The sequence below is a fragment of the Phasianus colchicus genome, chromosome 3 (assembly GCF_987193195.1).
Source record: "Phasianus colchicus chromosome 3, bPhaCol1.hap1.1, whole genome shotgun sequence".
NCBI classification, from domain to species: Eukaryota; Metazoa; Chordata; class Aves; order Galliformes; family Phasianidae; genus Phasianus; species Phasianus colchicus.
In genome coordinates, this window is record NC_143438.1 from 83540858 (window position 1) to 83566295 (window position 25438).

General features: G+C 39.7%; 1 protein-coding gene and 1 long non-coding RNA gene across 2 annotated transcripts in view; one reads left to right on the forward strand and one right to left on the reverse strand.

Annotated features, from left to right (window-relative positions):
• The window catches only part of FER1L6 (fer-1 like family member 6), a 66795-nt gene extending 46252 nt beyond the window's left edge, over positions 1-20543 (forward strand). The window contains exons 30-42 of the mRNA XM_090138302.1: positions 270-385; positions 1203-1334; positions 2369-2494; positions 3440-3567; positions 5351-5521; positions 6275-6435; positions 8169-8311; positions 8879-8967; positions 11186-11284; positions 14228-14469; positions 14786-14949; positions 16582-16682; positions 19325-20543. Of these exons, the coding sequence (XP_089994428.1) occupies positions 270-385; positions 1203-1334; positions 2369-2494; positions 3440-3567; positions 5351-5521; positions 6275-6435; positions 8169-8311; positions 8879-8967; positions 11186-11284; positions 14228-14469; positions 14786-14949; positions 16582-16682; positions 19325-19511 (1859 nt within the window). The 3' untranslated portion in view covers positions 19512-20543. The remainder of the gene's footprint in view (positions 1-269; positions 386-1202; positions 1335-2368; positions 2495-3439; positions 3568-5350; positions 5522-6274; positions 6436-8168; positions 8312-8878; positions 8968-11185; positions 11285-14227; positions 14470-14785; positions 14950-16581; positions 16683-19324) is intronic.
• A 96-nt stretch (positions 20544-20639) lies between these two features.
• The window catches only part of LOC149918716 (uncharacterized), an 84861-nt gene continuing 80062 nt past the window's right edge, over positions 20640-25438 (reverse strand). Inside the window, exon 4 of the long non-coding RNA XR_016465318.1 lies at positions 20640-21036. This is a non-coding gene — a long non-coding RNA (uncharacterized LOC149918716). The remainder of the gene's footprint in view (positions 21037-25438) is intronic.

Here is a 25438-nt window from a genome sequence, read left to right on the forward strand (position 1 = left end):
GGGAGGTGGCAGCAGGGAAGGAGTTGTGCAGGACATCATCATTCTTTGTCCACCAAGCTAATCACGAAGATAGTCAGCCACAGACAGTACGAATTGCCACCTCTCTGTCTGCAGCACTGGGAAAAGAGGGAATCTTCTGCTTCACAGCAGAAGGATGAATGAGGAAGGAGCAAGGGGGGAATCTTCAAAATGTATTTTGCATTCTTATCTGAAGAACTTGATATGCATTACTGAGCAGAAACCTACATGATGTCATGAAATCTCTGTAGGTAAGCAAACGTCAGACTACACTGTGCTGACTGTAGAAGAGGAGCCAAACAAAAAGAAGGATAAGACATTCAAAAGGAAACAGCAAGAAACAACTCCAAACCTAGCAACACTGCAGGTGAGAGAGAAATAAGGTTGTTATTCAGTCTGTTCGAATTCCCTTAGCCCCAGGGACAGAGTTTAGCCAAACAAATTTATTTCAGACACTTTGACATTAATACAACACATGCAATAATAGTGTATTACAACCTATTAAGGATGATTAAAAAAAGAGTGTAGAAAACATTACTGCAACAGCCAGTGCACCTTCCTTGCTGGGGTGGTAATATCTAGCTTGTGTTGGTTGGGTAAGGATAGAAGGAATTCAAAGAAAAAGATATGTCACAAAGAGGTGAGGATATATGAAAAGGTTAGGACATTTCGGATTACATTCTAGCTGAATAAAGGGAAATTTGAAACTGCTGTTTCCAAATTTTAGGAAATAATTAAGCTAACTCCTTCTCTTTCACACCAAATAATGCTTTATAAACTACAGACAGAGAGTATAGGAGGAAAAGTTTTTTTAAACAGATTGATCTTGTTACCTAAAGCTCTGTCCCCATGGCACTTTATTGTTGTCTACTTTGCTCTACACTGTTTCTCCCCTACATCAGTACTTATTAAATGTTCATCGTGGCTCTTCAAGAGCCACTTCAACCCACTGCATTAATGTGCTGTTTTCAGTCCTTAGGAAAGACTTTGATTGAGGACAAAACTGTTCCTGTTTCAAGTTGGGAATTAACTTTTTTTCCCCTCAAGGAGTTTTGCAAAAACTTTGGTGTTATTACAATCCGTAGTTTGAGTCAAAATGGATTTTAAATCATCCTGTAATAAGAAAGTTGCTATAAATATATTCACTGCACCACAAAAAAATAAGCATTCTTGTATTTTCAAAGATTTATGAAGGAGACTTGGAGAGTGAATTTAATAACTTTGAGGATTGGGTGAAAACTTTCCAACTCTTAAGAGGAAAATCTAATGATGAAGTTCATGCTGACTCTGAAGACAGAATAATAGGAAAATTTAAGGTGAGCTCTCATGTTAAATAGGTAATAATTTAGAGACTGTATGTTTTCATGCGCATTTTGGATGTATCAGAAATGGAAGAAAGGAGTAATTGTAGTCTGTTGTAAATAGAGTCATCTCTTTTATTGGATCCAGAGTCATATTTTTCCTTTTCCAATAGATGAAAGTAGCATCCAGGACCAAGCGTTCACTGCTGATTTGAAACAAGGAATTACAAAATGTTTTAAATCACAGAAGAGGACAAGAGACATATTATGTTGTTCAGATTCCCCTTATGCAACTTCTGTTACTACACTGTCAGTCACATCTCCTTTTATGTTATTTTGAATAGTTTAACTGGGGGCCCTTTTATATGCTCCATGTGAAAACAATTGCATGGTCTGATCCAGAGCACCATTAGGCAATCTGAAAATGCAGTTCAAAGCCTAAATAATATTAGTAGAATATCAAGCAATTTGTACTTCAGAGGAATTGATTAAACTCATTGATACTTTTGTTACTTTGCAATGCAAATTTCTGTTCAAATGACTTACCAATTGCTTTCAGGCTGTATGAACTACTTAGCAGCATGAGTTAATATTGATTTATATGAGTTGTAATGTGGCTTCAAAAACATATGGCAAGCTGGGTTCCAGTCACACTGCTGTGAAACTATCTCACTGTAATTATCATTTTGCAAATATGTAGACAAGATCAAAATGTTGTATATAGACCATTAATACTAAGAAAAGCAGATCTAGGGCATCTGGAGGTCTTTAAATAATAAAATGGAGATCTACGAGCATATATATTTCTTGCAGTCATCTAGATAAGATGAGTACCATGTTTTAGAGGAAAAGCATTTTAACAGATGATGTTCAGCACACGGAATCCTGTGTTCCCTTGGAGTGGTTCCACAAAACAAGTTGTGTGTATGTATGTGCTGCAGCATGTGCTGCATGAATGATGTTTTGCTTGCATTTGAAGGGTTGTTTCTACATTGCACTTGATCTGTTTTTGAGGATACATAAGGACAGTGTATTACCTGTATTACCAGGGCTCCTTCTGCATATACCCAAGTCATGAGGATGGCAGCTTGCTGGACGGAGGGCAGCCCCACATCCTGCAAGGGATACCACCAAACCATTCTGTCAATGTCCTTATCAGGGTGTATATTGTGGCAGTAAGTAGATAACTGCTCTTTTAACCCAGAAGTAACTGGGATGCTGCTTTTCAACTTGGTTTAGCTCCAGTGTTTTGCACTGAAGCTTCTGAAAGTCCTCATCCATGTGGTAGTTTCTTATTGTTATTTCAGACAATGTTTCATGCTGTAGAAAAGAGTGTTCAGAATAGGAAACTTTCCACATTCCTCATGATGAATCAAAGACAGAAGAATCACTTTACTTGTTACAACTGAAAGGGCTAGGGGTAAAAATAGCATATAATGGACAACTTCTTCTAGACACATTATGCGAATTTGGTAAGTCTCAATCAGTAGAGTTGTGTCAAAATCACACAAATGTAAATATAGCCTTCTCAGTGAGCGGAAAAAGAACATTTTGTAAGAGCTGTGTGTTGGGTGTAGTCAGAGTGGTAGATATTATGGAAAAAGTATGGAGGTAAAAATACAGAGGACATGATAATGAGGGAGTGCAATGTGAAAAATGAAACAGGAGCTTGCAGGTGACCAAGGAAGGAAAGTATGCCATACAACAAGAGAATGACAAAACTGAAGAGTAAGAAGTGATTGCATTATTTCCTTGATATAAAGAGGACTTGTACTGCATTGTCCAAGGATCTCATCCATTCTTTCAGGGAAACCTTTCCTGAATCCAGCCTGCACTATTGCAGCCAGCTTCTTCCTCAGCAATGACTCTCTTGCCCATCTCTTTTCCTGTCTTAGCAGTGGTGCTGCGATACTTCCATCTGCTCCATCTTTGGTAATCTTCCTCTCATCCAAATTGTCTTTTCCCAACTTGCAGTACTAAATAACAAATTTTTTATTACTCAAGTAAGGCTCCTGAATCCCCAGAGCATGTGCAAACCAGGCAGGGAACCCACAGAGTTGTGCTGTGACCATACTATGTTTAGAAAAGCTTCCTGAGGATGCAGTCTTTCTTCCTAACAGGCATTTAACCTCAGCCCAGCCGATCCAGATGGCAAGTCAGATCCCTACATTGTGCTGAGACTGGGCAACACAGAAATTAAAGACAGAGAAAACTACATTCCCAAGCAGCTGAACCCAGTGTTTGGAAGGTCAGTGAAGGCTTCTTTTCATTTTCATTGGAGGTTTCTCTTTTGTCCCTTGTCTTGCTGTAACCATTACGAAGTGTTTGTTGGATGCTGATGTCAGCCTGTTCAGATGTTCTACTGATTGAAATGTTGAACATTTATGTCAACCTGTATAATTACAAATTATTTCATTTTCATAACAATCAATTCATCATGAAATGCAATCTGTGAAAGGTTTCTTGAAGTGATGCATGAGAGGAATGGAGCAACAATAATCTTGTCTCAGCAAATTAATATAAAGTTTAAAGGGAAATAAATATGCACAGAAGAGTGTGATTTCGAAATCTGTTTCCATTTCAGGTTGAACAGAATGCTAAATAAATGTCACCATTAAAGGACTAGTTTTAACATGCCCCAGTCTTCTGAATGGGGGTTCAGACTTTCAGAAAAAATCAAATTAGTATTATTAAGGTGTTATACTTATTTAATGTTGTTAATTCCAATAGCCATCATTTTATTACAGTAAATTTCCTTGTTTTAAGGTGAATTAAAATGTTTTGAGTTGGGATGGAAGTGATCTAGAAGAACTGTACTCCATTGTACTGAAAGCCCAATTAGTCACTCGAGGGTCCTGTCTACAACAGCAGAGACTTGAAGTAAAAAGGGAAAGAAGACAAGAAAAGAGTGATCCCTCCATTACACACCATCTCAGTCTCTGTGACTGAAGCTCTCCTTTAGTAGAGGTAGCAGCTAAGCCTTTATTGTGCTAAACCCTGAAGATTATAGATGCATATAGATAGAAGGGAAACCACTACTGTATTTGCTTTAGATAAGAACTGGCTAGTTCACTTGGATAATACTTGCTGCTGCTACCAAAAGCAATAGTGAAGTGACTGCCCAGCAAGTGTTCTATGGCAGTGGTATCAGTCACGGTAATCAACTTTCAACACTGTTAACAGCCCTGGTCAGCATGGCACCACCAATCCAGAACAACCCCAGAGCTTTCCTAAACTTCTCTTTCCTTCCAAAATTGCTCTGCTGTTGCTACAGATTAGACTTTGATCCCTTTGAGAAGAAGGATAAAATTTGACAGTGATCAGTTTTTCTTCGGAGGAATCTGGAGCCAGTGATGTGCTGATGAGGATATCCTGTCTGCCAACAATTTATCAAGCCCCTCTTAAGTATACTTCCAGCTTACCAAACTATCTCATGAAATTATTCCTTATCCCTTAAAATTTGCTCTCAATGAAAAGAGACTTCTCATTTTTGCTTTTTTTTTTTCTTCCTTTTTTAAATTGTTGTAAAGCTTTTACCTGATCATTTTGTTGTCCCCAAATCCTATATTCAATATTTAATCCAGCAGATCTGGAATAAAATAGAAAAGACTCATGTATTCCTTTAAAGCCTTTCGAAGATTCTGAGAAGTGTATAAAAACTGTCACATATAGAGTTTCTTTAGCCTCATAATTTCTATGTGTTCACCTATGATAGATTAAGGAAAAATCTTTGCAACAGTTCCACTGCTTGCCATTGTTCTGTCACCATAGGTGAAAACAATTTTAGAACAGCACAGGAGGTGGTAGGGGAGTAGAAGAAAAATATTTTGCACAGTATGTTTCCAGTATATTCAGACATTTCATTAAAACAAAAAATACAAGCAAAAAAACCCAAAAAACATTGTTTATTAGAAGAGAAAATTTGCAGGTTGAGCAAACTATCCACACATTATTCACATTATATTCATTAAGTTACTTTTTTAGGTATCAAAACTAATTTGACTTCATGTTCTTCCCAATTTTTGCCATAGGTCATTTGAAATCCAGGCTACATTTCCCAAGGATTCCTTACTTACAGTTCTGATCTATGACCATGACTTTGTGGGAACTGATGATCTGATTGGAGAAACTAAAATTGATTTGGAAAATCGTTTCTACAGCAGGCATAGAGCTACCTGTGGGCTACAAAGTCAGTATGAAATGTAAGTACCTCTTCAGACAGCCACAGAGAGCAGCATGTGGTGAATGAATGTTTTGAAGGAGAAATTCCAGATGTGGCCAAAAATTAAAATTTCTCCAGGACAAAAGTCACAGGAGGTATTTTAATTAAGTTTCACCACAGAGCTTAGCAGTAGCTCTAGGTACCTGTCAGCCTAAGCAGGAAGTGAGTAGCTTAAAATTAACAACAGTCTTTGTTCACTAAGTGTTTTAAGTAATAAACAGCTTCTGTATAGCATATCTGCTTGATATATTGCCTTTGGACAGGCATATAGGGCCACTGTAGTGGAAATGACTCACAAGGCAGTGACACTGAGCTCCTGAGCCCAATCACACAGCTGGACTCTCAAGGTTGTTGTTGTGCACAAAGATTAATCAGTATGGAGAAAACCAAACTAAAATAACCCCATTGCCATGGGGTGGGGCAGTTGCCTTAGAGATGAGAATTTGGGGGTCCATGTAGCATGGACCAAAACCCAAGCCCTTGCTAGCTATAGTATGAAGTATTTCTTTATGTCCTTGTTCCAGGCCCAAGACTATCTCAGTTTCTCCCTTTCCACAAGGGAGCAACAGAATGCGTCTTCCTTAAATGTCATCCTGGAGATAGAAGATGTAGATTTGAATCCTTCAGGTAGAACAAGGAAGAATCTCTAGTCCTTTTCTTCTCTTCTCTTGGCTGCCCATTTTTGTGAGGGAAAATCTCAGCCATTTCTCTCAATTCTGTTCCTTCCTTGCAGAGAAGGGTACAACGCATGGCGAGATGCAACCAAACCAAGTGAGATCCTCACTAAGCTGTGTAAGGACAACAGAATAAATGGGCCTTTCATGCGGCCAGGAGAGATACAAGTAGGAACAAAAGTCTTCAAGGGACAGACAGTCTTCACTGAAGATGAGAATGGTAATGAAGTAGTTTATCATTCTTTGACTAATTATAGTAATACCTATAGTCAGGACCTTTTTCTGCTATGTATCTATGCAGTGTCCTTAGAGTAAGGGAAAGAGCAGTGAGGATGAAGACAAGGTGGAACTAAAGGAGGTAGTCTTGGAGATAGTAGAGAACATTCTCCTCACTTCTCCATGTTTATTCATCTTAGAGCAAATTTCTTTTGGCATCAGAAAAAATACAAATCACTCCTCCAGCGGAATGCTGTTCATGCAGCACTGCTAGAGAGAGAAGTGCTGGTCTATTTTCATTTTGTCGGCCTGAGAGAGTTTCCAATATTGCTGCTTGTTTTCCTCACCAGAACATGAACAACTGTGACTCCCTGATCTAGATCAAAATCTGGTTCAGTAAAATGAGAATCAGAACAATCCGTGTCAAACACAATGATGAAAACTAAAAGAAAGGAAATACAGAACCAGATGGTGAATTCCATCTCCTGTAAAGCTTTTGCACAAAAGTTTTTCATCATATTGTAAAGAAATAGTTTACAGCACAGTTTTTTATATGCTTTTTAACCAAAATGCTGTTCTGACAGGTCCATCTGGGTCCTTATTTCCTGCTGAGTCCTTCTGTTGTTCATCATTTGGGCCTGTAAAACTAAAAAAGGTCACAGATTTGAGATTTAGAGAAGTACTGAAAAGGGGAAACAGTAACATTTCTACTTTACAGGTGGTGAAAACAATACTTGAAAGACTTACATCCAGATTTAAATAGTAAGAGAAAGAATAATTTAACTTTGCTCTAGAAGTATGGAAGTTAGATATCTACTCCAAGGCAGTCTAGGACTGCTTGTAGCCAGTAAGAACAAACAGCATCTTCAGAAGATGTGAGAACAGTCTTCAGAAAGGTGCCTATGACAGACAGAATTGGTTATCAAGGAATAATCTGTCCCAATAGCCTACTGAGCCGTGACTGAGTAGCAGATGCTAAAGACCTTGCCTTAGCTGGATACAATTAGATGAAACATATCACATCTCAAATACATGCTACTGCGAAAAAGGGAGTCAAGACTCAGAACCAGAGAGTAATCCTTCCTTGCTGTGCCACTAGGAAGGGTTCAGTGCTGTTTAAATACAAATCAAATCTTTTGTAATCTACCAGCAACTCTTAAATAGCAGCACTCTTGGAAAAGCGAGACATCCTGCTTCAAATCTCCAGGGGAACCTACACAAAAAGGGAAAAAAGAGGCTCAAGGGCTCAGAAGGCCTCCTTTCCTTTTCAATAACCACATCACCTGAGCTATTAAGACTGCTACTTCCTTGAAATGCCCTCTTACAGGCTGAGGAGGCTGGCAAAGTTGAGCTGCTCAAAAGATGAGTCCTTGCCCATGGCCTTCAGCCTCACATTGCTGCTCTTCTCCTGAGGTGTGCTTTGGTTCTCCAGGGGAATCTTTGCTGTTGCCATCAAAAGGCAAACCAAAACTATAGGTATAATTTCTGGTGAAATGATTTGCTGTATGCATAGAAAAACTGTTGCCTAAGTTCTATTTTCTATTTACCACAGTGAGTACACTCATTTACAAGAATTAAATACGCATAAGACTCTCCTTAACTGAGGTACATAAAATCTTCCTTTTAATTTAGTTAGATTTTTAATGACCATCTTTAATACTTAATGGAACGTATTATACAGGGGTTTGACATGCTAATTTGGCTCTGGTTGTTCTTTTTGTTTTACCTTTCCTATAGAAGAGCCAGTTGAATCGTATGAACATCTTTCCTTAAAGGTTTTACGTTCATGGGAAGAAATCCCTGAAGTTGGATACAAACTGGTCCCAGAACATATTGAGACTCGGCCTCTCTACCATAAGGATAAGCCAGGCATGGAACAGGTAGAGCAGCTGAGAGATGGTAGGGTGATGGTAGACCCAGGAGAAGTTTTCCTTTCCTCCAGGTACTGTGACTTCAATTTTTATCTGCAAACTTGCAGAGACAGCATTCAGGTGTTGTACCATACATGAGAATTTTTAAGTATCAACCTGGAAATTGTTACACATCTGTATACAGTGAGTTGCCTAAATATGCAGTAGCCGCACAATGTATAAATGTAGAACTTACTTATTTTAAATTTAGCTTTAGTTTGTTAATCTAACACAAGCACTGTTCGTGTTTAGAATTTGGTTCTTTTTTAATTTTCATTATGTACTATTTTTGTATGGGTTTTACCTTGAGGCTACCCTCAAGGTAAAGTTGAACTCAATTCCAACTTCACCAAACTACTGAGAGGTTGCTAGAATATACGTATGAAAAAATACATTGTGTAGATAGCTTATGGATGAGATTGTTAGAGTATGAACTGCTTGGTGCCCAGAGAGGGAGCAGTGGTTTTATAAGACAGAATTACACTACAAATTTTCAAAAGTCTCAATAGTTACAGAAATGTTTTTCTTTTTTTCAAGGGTCGTTTACAGATGTGGGTTGACATGTTTCCAAAACATATGCCTCTGCCAGGACCCCCAGTGGACATTTCACCAAGAAAACCCAAAGGGTAATAGTCTATGCTTTCCTCCAAACATGATGGCATAAGTCTTCAGAGACTGAGTCTTAAGTGTCTAGAAAGAACTAGTAAAAGAGCTATCATAACAAATTTCTGTGATCCTGAGAAAAGTTTTTGTAGATTCACATAACTGTACTCAAAGAAGTATGCTTAATTTTGTCTCTTTAATTAAACAAGTCAAAGAACTTTTGGTGATTTTTACATCCAAGGCTACCACACCTCTTCTAGAAAGACTTCCCTCTTTTCACTTTGAAATTTCAGGTGCCTAGAAGCAATAATTCTGTTATTATCTTCCATTTGTAAAACTGAAAGAAGTAATCCTGTTTTCAGCGCTTCCTCCAGTTATGTAACGTGCTTAGCAACTGAGTGAGATCGTTAATGCGATGCAGTGCTGTACCTATTGGATTTTCAGTACTTGGTTCAAAGAGATGATCAAGAAACACATAAAGCAGCAGTAGACAGAACTGGAACAGCAGTTTCTCAAATTTCAGATGGACACTACTACTTTATATTCAGTATTACATATAGCTCTTCAAGCTTGTTTAATGCTTGGAAGTGAAAAATAAAAAATGACCAACAGAGTTCTCAAGTCACGCTATGTCACTTTTATTCCTATCTTTAGTAAAGCCTTTCTTGGGAATTTTCTGTCTGAAGCAGCAGCGGATACTACTCATGTTTCATTTATGTTTGAACCAGGTGCAATTTAATAAAGACTTGCTTATTTTATTTTCTTTTTATAAAAGCTAATATTTGACCAAAACAAGAATATCTGTAACAATTAGTTTCTTCAGACCAGAACTATCTGTAATTCTCCTTAACAAGAGGTTTTTTTCCAAGGAAAAAGAGGTTTTAAACAAATAATACTTACAAAAACAAACTGCTGCTGCCTTTTCTGTAGTCTACAAGAGCTATAGAAAAATATTTTCAAGCCATTAACTATGAGAAAAAGAGTTAACATGCAAACATGAGTTATGCCTTTTGCCTATATCTGTCTTTGCTGCAGCAAAAGAGACTCCAGGCTCCACAGGTCCTCAAACCATTTGTGAAAACATTCCATGTTAGTTAACTAGTTAGAATCATAGAATTATTAAGGTTGGAAAAGATCTCTAAGATCATCTAGTCCAACCACCAACCCATCCCCACCATGCCCAGTGAACCATGTCTCTCAGTATCACATCTCCACAGTTCTTGAACACCACCAGGAACGGTGACTTTGCAAGTTTCTCATCTGAGACTGAGTTCATTTCCAAGGCAGCATATCATAATAAAAAAAATCATTTGTTGGTGTTCCCAAACATACTTTTTTATTAATATTCTACGGCCCATAAAAAAAGCATACTCAAATTTTTGAACATGATTTTTTTATGTCACCTACAGTATCTGTATTTCAGTTCAAACTTCTAGAGCTTTGGATGGCTGCCAGAAATGTTTGCCTATAGGGAGTGGAAAGGATTGGAAAGATTTAATTCTTTTTGCTTTTGCTTTTGAAGATGATGATTGGGCTTGCTTAAGTGAAAATATGTCTAAACATTACTTTTTTTTCCTGTTAAATGCATTGAATTGCACCTAATATAATCTTTTAGCCATTTCTTCTGCAAAGCACTTCTTACGGAGCTCTATTTTTTATTACAAGCTCCTTACAGTTTTGGAGGCTGCCCTTATGATGTCATTCAGAAAAACTTCACCTGTTTCGCTGCAGCAGTTTTGTAAAGAAAACTGCAAAGGAACAAGCACATAAAAAGCAAGGAATTTTCCATCCCCCCAAAGCTGGCTGTGATGCTGCTGTCATTCAGCATGCTCCAGTTGGAGGGTGGTGATGCACTGGAACAAGTTGTCCAGAGAGGTTGTGGATGCCCCATCCCTGGAGGCATTCAAGGCCAGGCTGGATGTGAATCTGGGCAGCCTGGTCTGGTGGTTGGCAACTCTGCCCATGGCAGAGGGGTTGAAATTAGATGATCATTGTGCTCCTTTTCAACCCAGGCCATTCTATGATTCTATGATCCATATTCTATCACTTGACTCACTTGTAAACAGAAGGGACCCGAGGCTGGTGCTATTTTAAGAGTTTTGCACAAATACAACATTTCTCACTTTATAAAAGCATGATTTGGTAGAGGCCTACATTAGTGTCCAAACAGTGGTCATACAAAGGCCTATGAAAACAATGACCATGATCTTAGTTATGCAAAATGTTTCTTTTCTTTTTCAGCTATGAACTGAGGGTAATCATTTGGAATACAGAAGATGTAATTCTAGAAGATGAAAATATTTTTACGGGGCAAAAATCAAGCGATATCTATGTAAAAGGGTAAGTTCTTTAGGATTTGTCTTCAAAAGGGCAAATAATTTTTGATTCAAAGATCAGTTACAAAAATTATCTTGTGGGGCTATCTGAGGAGCTATTTCTTTAATAGCTCCAACTATTTTACATTGCTCCAAACTCCTTTCTGAACTGGTCATTTATAATGAGTACTGTATAACTATTTTTCTTACTTAAAATCAACTGTAAGAAATGTCTCTTGTCCTTTCTTCCTATGTGGGAAGAGATCACATCACATCCCACAAATCAGACCACACCAGAGACCAAACACAAAATTTGAATTGCAAGGAATTACACTCAATCAGAGACGTATGAAATAACTAGAGAAAAGGGAATTAGAGTCATCAGAAAGAAAAACAGCTGGAATATACCAGACTATTTCTTTGGGATATATTTTCTAATTTCATTTTAGATTAGACATTAGGAAGAAATTCTATACTCAGAGGGCAGTGAGGCACTGGCACAGCTGCCCAGAGAAGCTGTGGATGCCCCACGCCTGGAGGCATTCAGGGTCAGGTTGGATGGGGTCCTGGGCAGCGTGGTCTGGTGGGGAGCAGCCCTGCCCATGGCAGGGGGTTGGGGCTTGATGATCTTTAAGGTCCCTTTCAACCAAAGCCATTCTGTGATTCTACCTGTGGATTGTGTGTGGATAAATGACCCTGGCCACATTCAGGAGAATCTCACATGAGCGCTTTCTGCACTCCATCTCCTCCCTGCTGCAAACAAAATGCCTGTTGCAGCTTCAGAGCCCATAGTGGGATAATCAGTAAAAGGGGAGAATTCAGTTAAATGAGATTAAACCAAACCACTCAAACTAGTTATTTCTTGAGAATGAAATAGGTTATTTCTTAAAATTCCTTTCCTGTGTTGGACTACTTCCTATTGCAGTCCTGGAAAAATCTGTATTTGTAGGGCACTAGGCCTATAGAAAAAAATAATGTTCCTAAAAATCTATTCCTGTGTTGCCAATGACCAGAAGCAAAAAGCTGGATGAGGGAACACTGGGACTGATGGACTTGGGAAGGGAGGATGTTTTCCCCCTTGCAGGTACTGAAAATCACAGGAAAATGCAAAATAAAATTCTTTACAGAGAGAGCAGTGAGGTACTGGAACAGGCTGCCCAAAGAGGTTGTGGATGCCCCGTCCCTGGAGGTGTTCAAGGCCAGGTTGGATGGGGCCCTGGGCAGCCTGGTCTAGCATTAGGTGGGAAGGTTGGTGGCCCTGCATGTGGCAGGGGGGTTGGAGATTTATGATCCTTGAGGTCCCTTCCAACCCTGGCAATTCTGTGATTCTGTAAGCAGAAGGACAAAGCAGCTCTTACTCATTTTTAGGATGCATCTACACATTTTACCAGGGAAACTTGAGTTATCTCTGACCATGCTGTGTGGTAGCTGTCTCTTTGAAATAGTGCTTTTAGCTCAGGTGTACACAAGCATAGCCATGTGGTCTCAGTAAGAAGCAAGTAAAGCTATTGTGCACACTGGCTGAGCAAATCTTCCCTTTCAGTTCCCTGAGAGAAGCTGTTATTCCAGTGTTTGCTCAGATGTTGCCACCTCCGAACTGAACATGTTCAGAGATGTAGCAGAATAGCTCTGAGAGCATAACGTTCAATGCGAGCTAAAAACCAAGGAAACAAATAGGCAGCCAGTCTTTGTACTGAGTTGTGTGATAGTATGAGGACATTGCTATCACTGCCAGAGCTGTCTGCTTTTCTGCCTTATTGAAAAAGACGCATATCTCATTATGCTCAGAGAGTGCACTTGGCACTGAATATGTCACCAGACAAGGATTTGCCCTGGAGCAGTGTGGTGATTGGGATTGTTACGGTTTTCCACACTTCTTTTTGAACTAATAAGGCTTGCAGGGAAAATGCTGCTTTTTGGGTGCAGTACAAAAATGTTAGAATCAGGGAAGTGATCATTTCCCTGTACTGAGCTCGTGTGAGACTGCACATCAAGTACTGTGTTCAGTTTTGGGCCCCTCACTACAAGAAAGACATTGAAGCCCTGGAGTGTGTCCAGAAGGGCAGAAAAGCTGTGAAGGGTCTGGAGCACAAATCTTATGGGGAGCGGCTGAGGGAACTGGGATTGTGCAGTCATAGAAGAGGAGGCTCAGGGAGACCTTATTGCTTTCTACAACTCCCTGAAAGGAGGCTGTGGTGAGGATGGGGTTGGCCTCTTCTCCCAAGCAATAGGATGAGGGGGAATGACCTCAAGTTGAGCCAAAGGAGGTTCAGGTTAGATATTAGGGAAAATTTCTTCTCAGAAAGAGTGGCCAGGCACTGCCCAGGGAGGTAGTGGAGTCACTATGCCTGAAGGTGTTCAAGAACCATGCTAATGTGGCACTGAGGGATATGATTTAGTGAGCAATATTGGTGTAGGTGGCTGGTTGGACTAGATGATCTTAGTGGTCTTTTCCAACCTTTCTAATTCTATGATTCTATATGCATGCTGTAGTATAAGTCAAGAGAAAAAGACAAGAAAAGTTGAGGAGACTTCTCCAGCCACATTTCTGCAGTGCTCATACTCTCAGACTGAAACAGCAAACAATACAGACTCTAGTACTTTCCACTTAATTGACACAGAATCTATTAGGATGACACATGAATATGGGGTGATCAGTAATGAATAAAGGAATGATGCTGTGTTTGCCTGTAAATATATAATATAAAAATAAAATATAAATAAATAAATTGCCCACTAGCATTTTAGAGGTTGATCTAAATAAAATTTTCCTTTTCAGTCTTCACTTTTGGCCATGTGCAATGGCTTGGAGGTAACTATAGTTCCTGAGCTAGGGCTCTTACTGTGTGTGACAATCCTGGACAGCGTGTTATTTCCTGCTGATTAGGGAAGATTTAGTAAATTATTATGCCTGTTACCAAATGACAACAATGGCAATTCAAGTGTAATCCTTCATTTGCTTCCATAGGTGGATAAAGGGCCTGGAAGAGGACAAACAGGAGACAGATGTACATTACAACTCCTTGACAGGAGAGGGCAACTTCAACTGGCGCTTTGTGTTCCCATTCCACTATCTCCCAGCAGAAAAACAAATGGTTGTTAGTAAAAGAGAAAACATATTTTCCTTGGAAAAAACAGAGCGCAAAATACCTGCTGAGCTTGTGCTTCAGGTGTGGGACTTTGAAAGGCTCTCTTCAGATGATTTCCTGGGTAAGTATGCAGTGAAACTATCTGAATTTCACCTGAGTTCTCTCTATACCCATATTACATAAAGGTACATACAAGGAGGTGTCTGAGATATTTCATATCTTTCCCTGGGGCACCAAATTAGCACCTTATCCATTTCTTGCAGAGCAAATGATTAGGAACTCTGATGAGGCAATGCAGAGGTAATATAAATGAATCACTGATAGTACAGAATGGTCCTCACTTTTCTGGGTACTGGGCCAAGCTGCTGCACCTTCTTGTTTGAATGCATTTGTATATTCATGGTCCCCAAGTGCTATTACATCCCTTCTCCCTCCAGGCACTCTTGAGCTGAACCTGAATGGGTTCCCTCGGGCAGCAAAGACAGCCAAGAGCTGTGATGTAGGCATGGTTGTGGCAGCATGTGAAGAAAACAAGATCTCCATATTTCAGCAGAAGCGTGTGAGAGGCTGGTGGCCTTTCATCAAGGCTGGGGAGCTCACGGTAGGTAGCTCACTGCCCATGTACAGCTCTTCTCTGAAGGTGATATGCTCTGCTGAGACCCTGACAGAGACAGATACTAATTATGAACATGTCATCTGAAGAACAACCATCGCTGTCAGTGCATGACATCTCATGTGCTTCTGTGTTCTCCGCAGAGGTTTGGTTCAGATAATCCCAGTGCAACCAGAACACTCTGTATTTTTACTTTGCTTTCCTCCGCTGCTCATCTCCCAGCACATTTGATGGGTAGAGCAGAAAATCAGGTGTTTCTGTGAGCACAAGGGTGAAAGATCTAACTCATAGTTAGGAAGCTCTAAACTCCATAGCGTAAGTAATGGCTGATTCTAAGAACACAACTAACTCAAATTATATACTTCATAGAATCGCTGAATCATACAGTTGTTTGAGTTGGAAGGCACCTTTAAAGGTCTTCTCATCCAAATGCCCTGAATGAGAAGGGACATCTACAGCTCAATCAGGTTGCTCATCTTTCTACTGCAAGGTGTAGCAGATATGGTATTTTATCAGTGCTAGTATTGTGTGGATTACTCAACAAATTTTAATGGTTTGTCGTAATGACACAAACAGTAGAACATCAGCTATATTCCCTTATGGCTTTTCTGAATTGTGGAAATCATCAGTAAATTGGTGCTGAGCAAAGCTATCCTTTTGTCATACTGTAAGTATCACCTTCTGACAACACACAAAGAAAACTGATTTTCATTCTAGCTGCTGGAATCTTCTAATCTTTCCATCACCTGAGCAAAGCTCTAGGACTGCATGACATTTTTTGCACACAGATCTCATTTCTAGATATCTTATTTTTGTGATGTGAGACCTTACTGCTTAATCACTTATAACTGCCTACATTTCTCCCCATTGCTGGACTGTGTCTTGTCCACCCAAGTCACTCATTTTCCAGCAGAGCCATTTAGCTCTGCAGGGACATGTGATATCTGGTGTGAATAGAGGAGGCTCTGGGGAGACCTGATCGAAACCTTTCGATGTCTAAAGGTGGGATGTAAGAGAGAAAGGGACTGACTCTCTAGCAGAACCTGTTGTGATAAGTCAAGGAAAAATGGCTTCAGACTAAAAGAGGAGAGATTTAGACTGGATATAAGGAAAAAGTTTTTTACAAGACATGTGGTGCAGCACAGGAACACATTGTCCAGAGGTGTTGGATGCTCCATCTCTGAAGACATTCGAGGTAAGGCTGGATGGGACTCTGAGCACCCTGATCTAGCTGTAAGTGTGCCTGTTTATTGCAGGGGAGTTGGACTAGATGACCTTTAAATGTCCCTTCCAACTCAAACAGTTCTATGATTCCATGACAAATTTTGCAACAAGTCTTCTCAGATGAATTACATTATAATTTAGAAAGCAAAAAAAGTGTGGGTCTGGGAGAAAGCATCCTACCTCTCCTCCCTCATGGTCCTGTAGCATAAATCAGGGATTTTGTGCCTGGCTTTTCCTTTGTGTTTTTTCTTTAAATGCAAAGACTTTCTCTTATTTTCTTTAATCAATCTCCTTCATCCTCATCTGGTTCCATAATTTCTCCACAAGCCAATTCCTGCTGAGATTTAATTATAATTACCCAGTAATGGATGCTTACATATGATCTCCCTGATGCAGGGCAAAGTGGAAGCTGAGTTTCACTTAGTGACAGCAGAAGAAGCTGAGAAGAATCCAGTAGGCAAAGCACGAAAAGAGCCGGAGCCCTTGGAAAAACCCAAGTGAGTGGGAACGGATTCATTAAAATGCTGTGCAGGGGCATTCAGCAGGGCTGGGGAAGAGCAGCTCTCCTTGCTCTTCTCTTTCCTACTATAACCTTGAGCAGGCCATTTGGCTGACTTGTGCATTGTTGCACTCTCTCATGACAAGGCTGGCTGCTGGCGCTCTGAGCTGGCAACACGTTTCAGGTGAACTGAATTGTCTTCCTCTGATAGCCAAAATCAATCACATTGCTGCCTGTTTGTCCTCAGCTGGAGTTCACAGACAGGCTTGTTCCATAGCTGATCTGATGTATGATAACCTCTTCAGCTACTACCTGTCCATACCTGATACCTGACCATCAATTAAAGTCAGAGGGATATTTATTATATGAAGAGGATAAATATAATCCATTAATATTTCAAGTGCTGTAAAACAATTGTATTTAATAGTTATGTCTGGTTTTTTTGTTGTTGTTGTTTATCTGACCATTAGGAGTCTTAGAGCCTTAGTGTTAGGAAATGACTAGTCTGCACAAATTTGAAATTGCTAAATATTAGTTAAAAGCTGACCCCTACCTGCACCTGTCTCTTTTTGCATAAATTAATCACATGTACAACATTAAAATCAGGCCATACTGGGATCTTTTCACTCTAACAAAGAATACATCTCTATTATTTTTTTTTAATACTTCACAGTCAAAAGAATGAAGATGCTTATTTTTTATCATAATGCTTCTAATGAGGGCATTTTAAGTGGTTTAACAGAAGCAGATGATCTGAAAGATTTTATCTTACACTTTTTGCCACATTAAAAAAATATTTAATCAGCTGAGGGTTTTGCACGTAGGAAAAAAATACGCTCTATCATCTCAAGTCCTTTGTTCTATAATAATAAGGAAGTAGATGTTACATATCCTGCTATTAAAGCTTCTAAAAATCAATAGCAAATTGATTGGTAAAGGAAATCATTGCAAATTGTTTGTTTTTTGTTTGTTTGATATACATCAGGAAACATTAAAAATGAGAAAATGGCATAAAGGTGTAATTGCCAATAGCCACATGAAGGATATAAATTTAGTTTGAAAATTAGAAGCATCACAGACTCATTGAGAATGAGCTTTGGAAAGCCTTTAATCAATCATTTCATCCAATATTTTTCTTTACCCAGAGGCAGAAAGAGTGGACAAAGATTAAATGTCTGGAGACTAAAACAAATGAGAAATAAGGTGCATGGTTCTTAGTAGTGGGTGTGATTTCCTACTGGCAAAACCACTATAAGGTTGTCCATCTCTCCATCTCTTCCAGAGGATGCTTTTTGGGTAAATGCTCTCTGTTACAACACATGCTGCTATAACTGGTACCGAATTCTGTTGCCTGTGTTGCACAGAAAACAAATTAAACAAGCCAGTCTGGTTTTTTTCCCCCCTAAAGGTTATGAAAAGCCCTCTAGTTGGAACATGTGAAATAATGACTCTATTGCACTCTATTGCATACACTTTTTTGCAATTCCTTTTAACCCAGAGGGCTTATTTTTTACATATTTATTTCCTGGCCATTTCCACTCTCACTATAAAACAGTCTTCAATTAAAACATATTCAGTTGGCCTTTGAGATTTCCTGAGTTTCTGTCAGATTTACATTCTGAATACTGAATTCTCCTGATGACTAAGTTATTGTTTAAATTTCTTAAGCAGCTTTCTGATGTAAAATATGTCCATTAATTTTTGTTACCCTTAGTCTTAATCTTATTCTCCTTACTGCTTTACCATCTGCACTACTATAGTGGTATTTGATAACACAGAAAATTTGCACCCAATTTTGCTATTGTTGGTGCTGCTCAGCACATAGTGCATTCTGCAGGTCATCCCATTACACATGCTAGATGTTAGCTCAGCTCATTGCAAGGGTAAGGCTGTTGAAGTCAGAGGTGTAATGACCTCCAAAGTTATGTGATGTGCCAGAGTGTAGATTACAGCAATATATTTCCTAAGGTGAACGCTGCTTCCCTGGCTATGCAGCCGGCTGAAGAAAGTGGTTATGGAGCAGAATATGACATGGAACAACATTTGGAAGAAACACAGGATTGCAGAGTGCAGATATGCCCCACCATAAGGTGGCTAGTCTTCCCCATGTACAATCTACCTAGATTTTGGGTTTTCTCTCATCTTATTTTCAGGAAGCCTGTTTTAAAACCCTGACAACATGTCACTTGGTGCAGTATGCTAGACTTGAGCTGACTGCCTGTTATGGCACTGTGACTATCACCACACAGACTTTTTGTAGTGACTCATTCCTTTTGCAATGCTAAATTCTTTGCAACAAATAGAGAGCTTTCATACTCAAGTTTAAGAAGCTTGGATTTTTCTTCAGGACAATCTTTTCTCTAATTCTGAACCCAATATCTTGCCCTAAATTGGAGAAGTTAGAAAATGTGAACTGGAATTTCATTCTTAGCAGTGTAGAACTTGAACTTGGGACAGATGGATGACCCAAGAGTGTGTGAAAATCATAGCAATTCTCTCTAAACCCTTTAGTGGACTCCCAGGAGCTAAAGGTCTTTTTTTTTAGAGTGAAATACATGTTTTGTAATGAGGTAGCTTTGAAAATAACTGTATCTGCCTTTACAAAAGCTTTTGTTTCTTTTTTTCTTTCTTTTTCCTTAGCCGACCAGACACATCCTTCTCTTGGTTTGTCAATCCTTTCAAGTGTTTGTACCACCTGATCTGGAGAAATTACAAGAAGTACATCATCATCGGCATAATTCTGCTTATTCTCGTCGTCTTCCTGGTGCTCTTCATCTACACGTTGCCAGGTGCAATCAGTCGTAGGCTAGTTGTAGGAGGAACATAGGATTACAGCTCTCATGGTAACCAATTGTATACAAACACTTCAGTTAAAAATAAAAATCAGGCAGAGTTAGTGAACCTGAAATACATCTCACTCCTTTTAAACAGAATGCATAACTGCTCCCCTGAGGAACTGGAACTATCTTAGAATATTTTCACATCTTACTTCTTTGGCTGCTTGTTCAGCCTTACTGTACATCATCATTAACATCCTGCTGTAGCTTCAGTGGCAGTGAAAACTTCATTCTGCACCTAAAAATGAGTTTAGAAGTGAATTCTTTAATGTTATGCAGAAGCTGATTTGTCAATCATTTTATTACAGAAAAAAATGATTAAATATTGAGAGAAAAATCTGTGCTCAAATAAATGTACAGTTCTGTTGTTGCACAGTTTTGCAATTAATTATTTGGAGTTGTTTTCAATGATTTTATAAAGGTATGACTATTTTGAGCTAAAAGGTTTATAAAAAAATCAGAAGTTCAATTGGCTCCTTTGGTGTTCTAAGCAGAATTCAACCTGCATCTCTTAAAAGGAGCTCTGTGCTCTACAAACACGTCCCACAGTTATAAACGCAGTAAGTGGCAGTGATGAGAGGAGGCAGAAGAAGAGATGGAAAGAACTTCTTTCATCTGCAGTCTGAAAGTGCTCAAGACTGCTGGAGGGGAGGGATCAGAAGATGTAGGCTTTAATGCAGGCACTGCAGTAGCAAATAATCCTTGTGATGGAGGGGGAAGAAGAGTCCTGATGTTGGAACAGAGGGAATGGGAAATGAAAAAGGGAAAGGCTGAAGAGTGGAACAAGTCATGAAGGATTAGAGAAAACAAGGAGTAAAACTTACAGGATAGTCAATATGAAAATCTTCACCCTACTTAGAAATAAAGATACTGCAGCTGTGATGCATGAGCTGTCATGCCTGATAACTTAATGGTCCCACCTGGCCTCAGCATGGGAGAATGTGAAGTAGGCATGAAGACTTCCTCCAGCCTCACTTGTGATTAGTGTGCAGACAACTGCTGAGAAAATGCCATTCATCATACTCCACTTGTACAAAGTGTGAGCACCTTGAAAAGACTTCACCTTTAGCAAATTTTAAAGTATCAAAATTGCTGTGAAAGTGTCTCTTCCTCTTTCCTTCCCCTGATGATACAGGCAGATGGAAATGCAGGCTGAAAGCTTCCCAGCTTGGCCAGCAGGATGTGTCTCTTTGTAATTCTTCTATATCTCATATTCTAAGTACACCATGACTATAACTGAATTATTTAGGTAGGAGAGTAATGACATTGCAATTAGACACTGGTCATGGCACTGAGCTTGCCAAAGTTCAAGAAGCAGTTAAATGGTTGAATTTGCACCAGATAAACACAGCAGTGCAAGAAAAGGATGTGGGAATGTGCTGCATATCTTGAGTCCATCATCTCATCACAGTCACCTACACGGGGCCCTCATCTGGTACAGCCTCCAGTTCTACAGTGACACGTTCCTCTCGAACCTTTAGTTTTTCACTTTTGAGCTATTTTGCAGTTGATCTTCTATGAAAGAGAAAAGGAAATCTTATTTCTCCCACCATATAAAAATAATATGAATTCTGGAATAACGGTTTAAAAGCTTCCATAAGAGAAAATAAAATTATTTTGATGCAGAAGATGAGAGATGAATTGCAACAACTGGAATATGTTGTGACAGTCATAAAGGCAGTGATTCCGATTTTCTTCCAGTGTGCCAGGATAACAGGCCCAATTCTGCATGGCAGCTTTTGTGTCCGTGTGTTCTTACTCTGCTTGTTTGTCCTTACTGCACTGTACTGTGACTGGGAAGCCCTGCCCTTGCCAGAGGGTCATAGAACCATTAAGGTTGGAAAAACCACTAAGATCATCTAGTCTAACCATTAACCCATCTCCATCATACCACCAACCCATGTCTCTAATTACATTTAATGGTTTTGAACACCTCCAGGGACAGCCTGTGCCGATACCTCATCACCCTTTTGGAAAATAAATTTTTCCTAATATCCAATCTGAACCTCTCCTGGCTCAACTTGAGGCCACTATCTCTCACCCTATCACTGTCACTTGGGAAAAGCAGCCAACCCCCACCTTGCTACAACCTCTTTTCAGGGAGTTGTAGAGAGCAATAAGGTCTCAGTTCCCTCAGCCACTCCCCATAAGATTTGTGCTCCAGACTCTGCAACATTTCATTGCCCTTCTCTGGACACACTCCAGGGCCTCGATGTCTTTCTTGAAATGAGGGGCCCAAAACTGAACACAGTACTCCTGCTGCATGGCTCCAGAGCCAGGCCCCAGTGCTGGGCCCAGCACCAAGCACAGTGGCAGCGCTTGTTATGAGATGCCTGAAATGACATCTCCCTGTAAATTCTGGTCAGAGTCTGGATGAGCAGTGACCTTGTAAATAACCTGTCCCCCTTCTTTCCTTGCATCCCCTAGCAATTAGCCATCTCTTTCACCCCTGCTGCCTCTGGGGTCTTCAATCCTCTGCAGCACAGCTGCTCCTGACCCCTTGCACTGCTGAATACTCATCCAGAGAGCCCTGCACTCTGGGCTAAATATGGCATCACTCATTCAAAAAGCCAGGAAGTTAACTCCTCCATAGGTCTTAAACTGCTCAGGCTCAGTCCTATAAGAACACTCAGTGCATGTAGGCTGAGCTAGATAATGTTATCTCACCAGGCAAGGAGAAATTAAATATTTTTTCATTACCTTCCAGATGACTGCAAAGTAGCTGGAGAATTTGGGCTGTCAGTGAGCATTAAAGAGACAAAACACAGCACTGCTCTATATTGAACCACTCATATAGAAGCCAGATGTTATAGTTCTGTATCTTATGTGAGCTATGGTGGCATGGCTTTGTGGTTAACGGACAGTGGGGTTTATACTGAGGATTACTGTTATTACCAAGGTCTCCTATTGGTCTCATATAATAAGAGCTCCTTGTTCTGAGCAGTTATCTCAGCACTGGTCTGCGATTACACTGGCTTAATTTTGAGACCAGCTGGCACAACTTGGAGCTTTATCAACTGGTTGCTGATCAGAAATAGCTCATTAAATAGCCGAATGCTTCCATTGGTAAATATAAGAACTGAGAATATAAGAATGAATCCTAAAAATATTTGGAAATAATAGCCTACCACTGCTGATCTAAAAAGGCATGTCTTGCTTAGAGACACTTGTCTTGCAGCAATAAACACTGCTTTTTGCTTCCACAAATCTATTCAGGTAGGAGTAGATGCTGTTTTTCTGGTGGGCAAACCTGAAAAATGGAGACACCAATGCCTGTACTGCTGAAGACAGATTCAATTTTGAGATCTAATAATTTTTGAGTACCCAATTTCAAGTACCTTGGGGATGATTTTTAGACACAAACTCACCACTTGCTGACATTTCAGGAGCAGAGTAGGAAGAGAGTCTTGTGACAAAGTTTTTGTGGAGCAAGCTTTCTGTTGGTCATCTCATTTGGCTCTAGACTCAGTCTACAAGTAACTAAAACTTTACATTAAAAAAAAATTGTACAAATTTACAAATGGTACCATCAAGTGTCCAACAGCACAATGGCAGAAACAGTGAGAGGAAAATAGACCTCTGGATGGATCACTTGTTCTGGTGATACAGCTTAAAAACATCCAAGGAAAATAAATGGAAAGTCTGCTTTTAGGAGAAAAACAAAGCAGAACCTAATCAAGATATAATGTGAAAGAGGAATCCAGTCATATTCATAAGTACATTAAAATGAAATCTTTGTAAATACCATTATTGCCTAAGTCAGAAAGAAGCACTGCTGCCATTGCAGAGTAGAGATGTAGAACCACTCACTTCAGTGGAACAAGAGGAAAGTGACAGAAAATCACTAACAGATATTTGCCATCAGGGCCTCCCCTAGAGGGAAAGATACTGAAAAAGAAACTTCAACAACTTACCAAACGGCGAGGCTTCAAAGAAAATATCTGTGAATTCAAACTTCCGTCATCTCCATTGCCTTGATTAGGGAATATATGGCGGCATGGGAATACTACAGGCAAGTAAGCAGATGAAATGCCTCAGAAGCAGCAGAAGTACTGAGCTTGGCCAGTGAAAGCAGAGAGTGAACAGCATTGCTACCACAGTGGGTCTTCCACAGCCTTGTCTGATTTCCATCTGTATGAGCAGAAAAGAGCTGCTAGCACTGATCTGGCTACATGATGGCAGGTAGGTCATGGTGAAAGGTGGCTCTTTGGGTATTGACAACTTCTGGTAATTTTGCATTCTCATAGAGTTAATTAGAATAAAAAAATTCTTAAGTCTTACAGTCCACAGCAGAGCAACTCCCAAAGAATAAACTTGCTCTTTCTGGCTCTTACTAGGGAAGACTGCAATACAGACCAACTTTTACCTGCGTAAGCAAAAGCTACCCAAGCCTAGCTGCAGAACACCACCTGTTTACGTGTCCTTGTCTGGAAAATAAAATAGTGTTAAATGATTGCCGAAGTTGCTGAAAGTTAAGGATAGGACCATTACCAGCACCATTACCAGCTATTCCCAACTCAAAATAACATTTTCCATCAAAAAACCCTCAGAAAAAAAAAACTTTTTTTTTTCTTTTTTTTTTCTGCTGGTGCTGTAGCTGCTTTCTTTGAGCCACAGCTTTCACCAGTGTATCGGTCAACAGCATTGCTACCACAGTGGGTCTTCCACAGCCTTTTCTGATTTCCAGCTGTAAGAGCATCTGGGTTGCACGCCCATGGCTGAGTGTAGCAGCTGGCATCTTCAAAATGCTCCAAAATGCTAGAAACAGGTGGTTCAGCCCCTCAGTTTAGGGGATTTGACACCAATTGAAAACAAATCACTCTATCAATTATCCCATATATCTGGAATGTTTCGTGGGGACTAAGGCTTTCAGGATAAATCAGGTTTTGCCAGAGTCAGAGCAGTCCTTTCCAGCACAAGGGCATAACCATGTCTCAGGTGAGTTTCTGGACTTTGAAGTCTCTGTGCAGAAAACCACCACAAATAGAAAGATATTACACCATTTCCTGGCTCTGCCATTGACTCTCCCCCTTTGCCTTTCATAGAATTGAGAATCATTAAGATTGTAAAGGACCACTAAGATCATCTAGTCCAAACATCAATCCATGTACACAGAGTCAGGTTTTCAGGCAGACCACAAAAAGGATCAAGAACTGGTTAAATCTATACAACTTTCCATGTAGAGACACCTAACTATAAACAGCTTACTCGCTCTTGGTGGGATTACCATATAAAAAGCAGCCATTTATACCCAGATAGCATTAATGCATAATGGATATAGGATTCATCTTTGGCAAAGCAATTTCTCCTGCAAAGCAAAGCAAGGGGGAAAAGCTAAGCTCAAAAACAGACTATATACACCTTTATCATGCAGTTATCATTATTCTGAGACAACAAATTCAAAAGCTCTCATGCATCTTGGCAGAGGTAATTCTTCATGTTTTTTAAATTCAGTATGAAGTAGCCTGAGATCTTGAGACCTCCTGGCTTTTGGTGAGGTGGGTGTTTTCTGTTTACTTTTAGGATTTTACTTTTTTTTCCTTGAATGTTCCTGAAAGTTGAAATTCTGGACAAATTTAAGAGACATTTTAAAGACAAATTTCTCTCCTACTGAAAAAATATTAAAAGACACTATGACTGATGTTCACATAACCACAGCTCCAGAGACTCAATACATGGGCATCGCCCTACCATTACTCCTACTCCCTGGAGGTTTCTCTCCATTTTTCACTCTCCATATCACACTGTCTTAGACCAGTCCTGGTACTGTACAGCAAGTGCAAGGTCTCCTCCACATCCAACCAGTTCTCACTAAGGAAAAATGTGGTCACAGTCTCTCAGGACATGGTATGGACATATGTGAATTAGGAGGGCATTATCCACACTTTCAAATATTATTCCACAACTAAGGGTACCC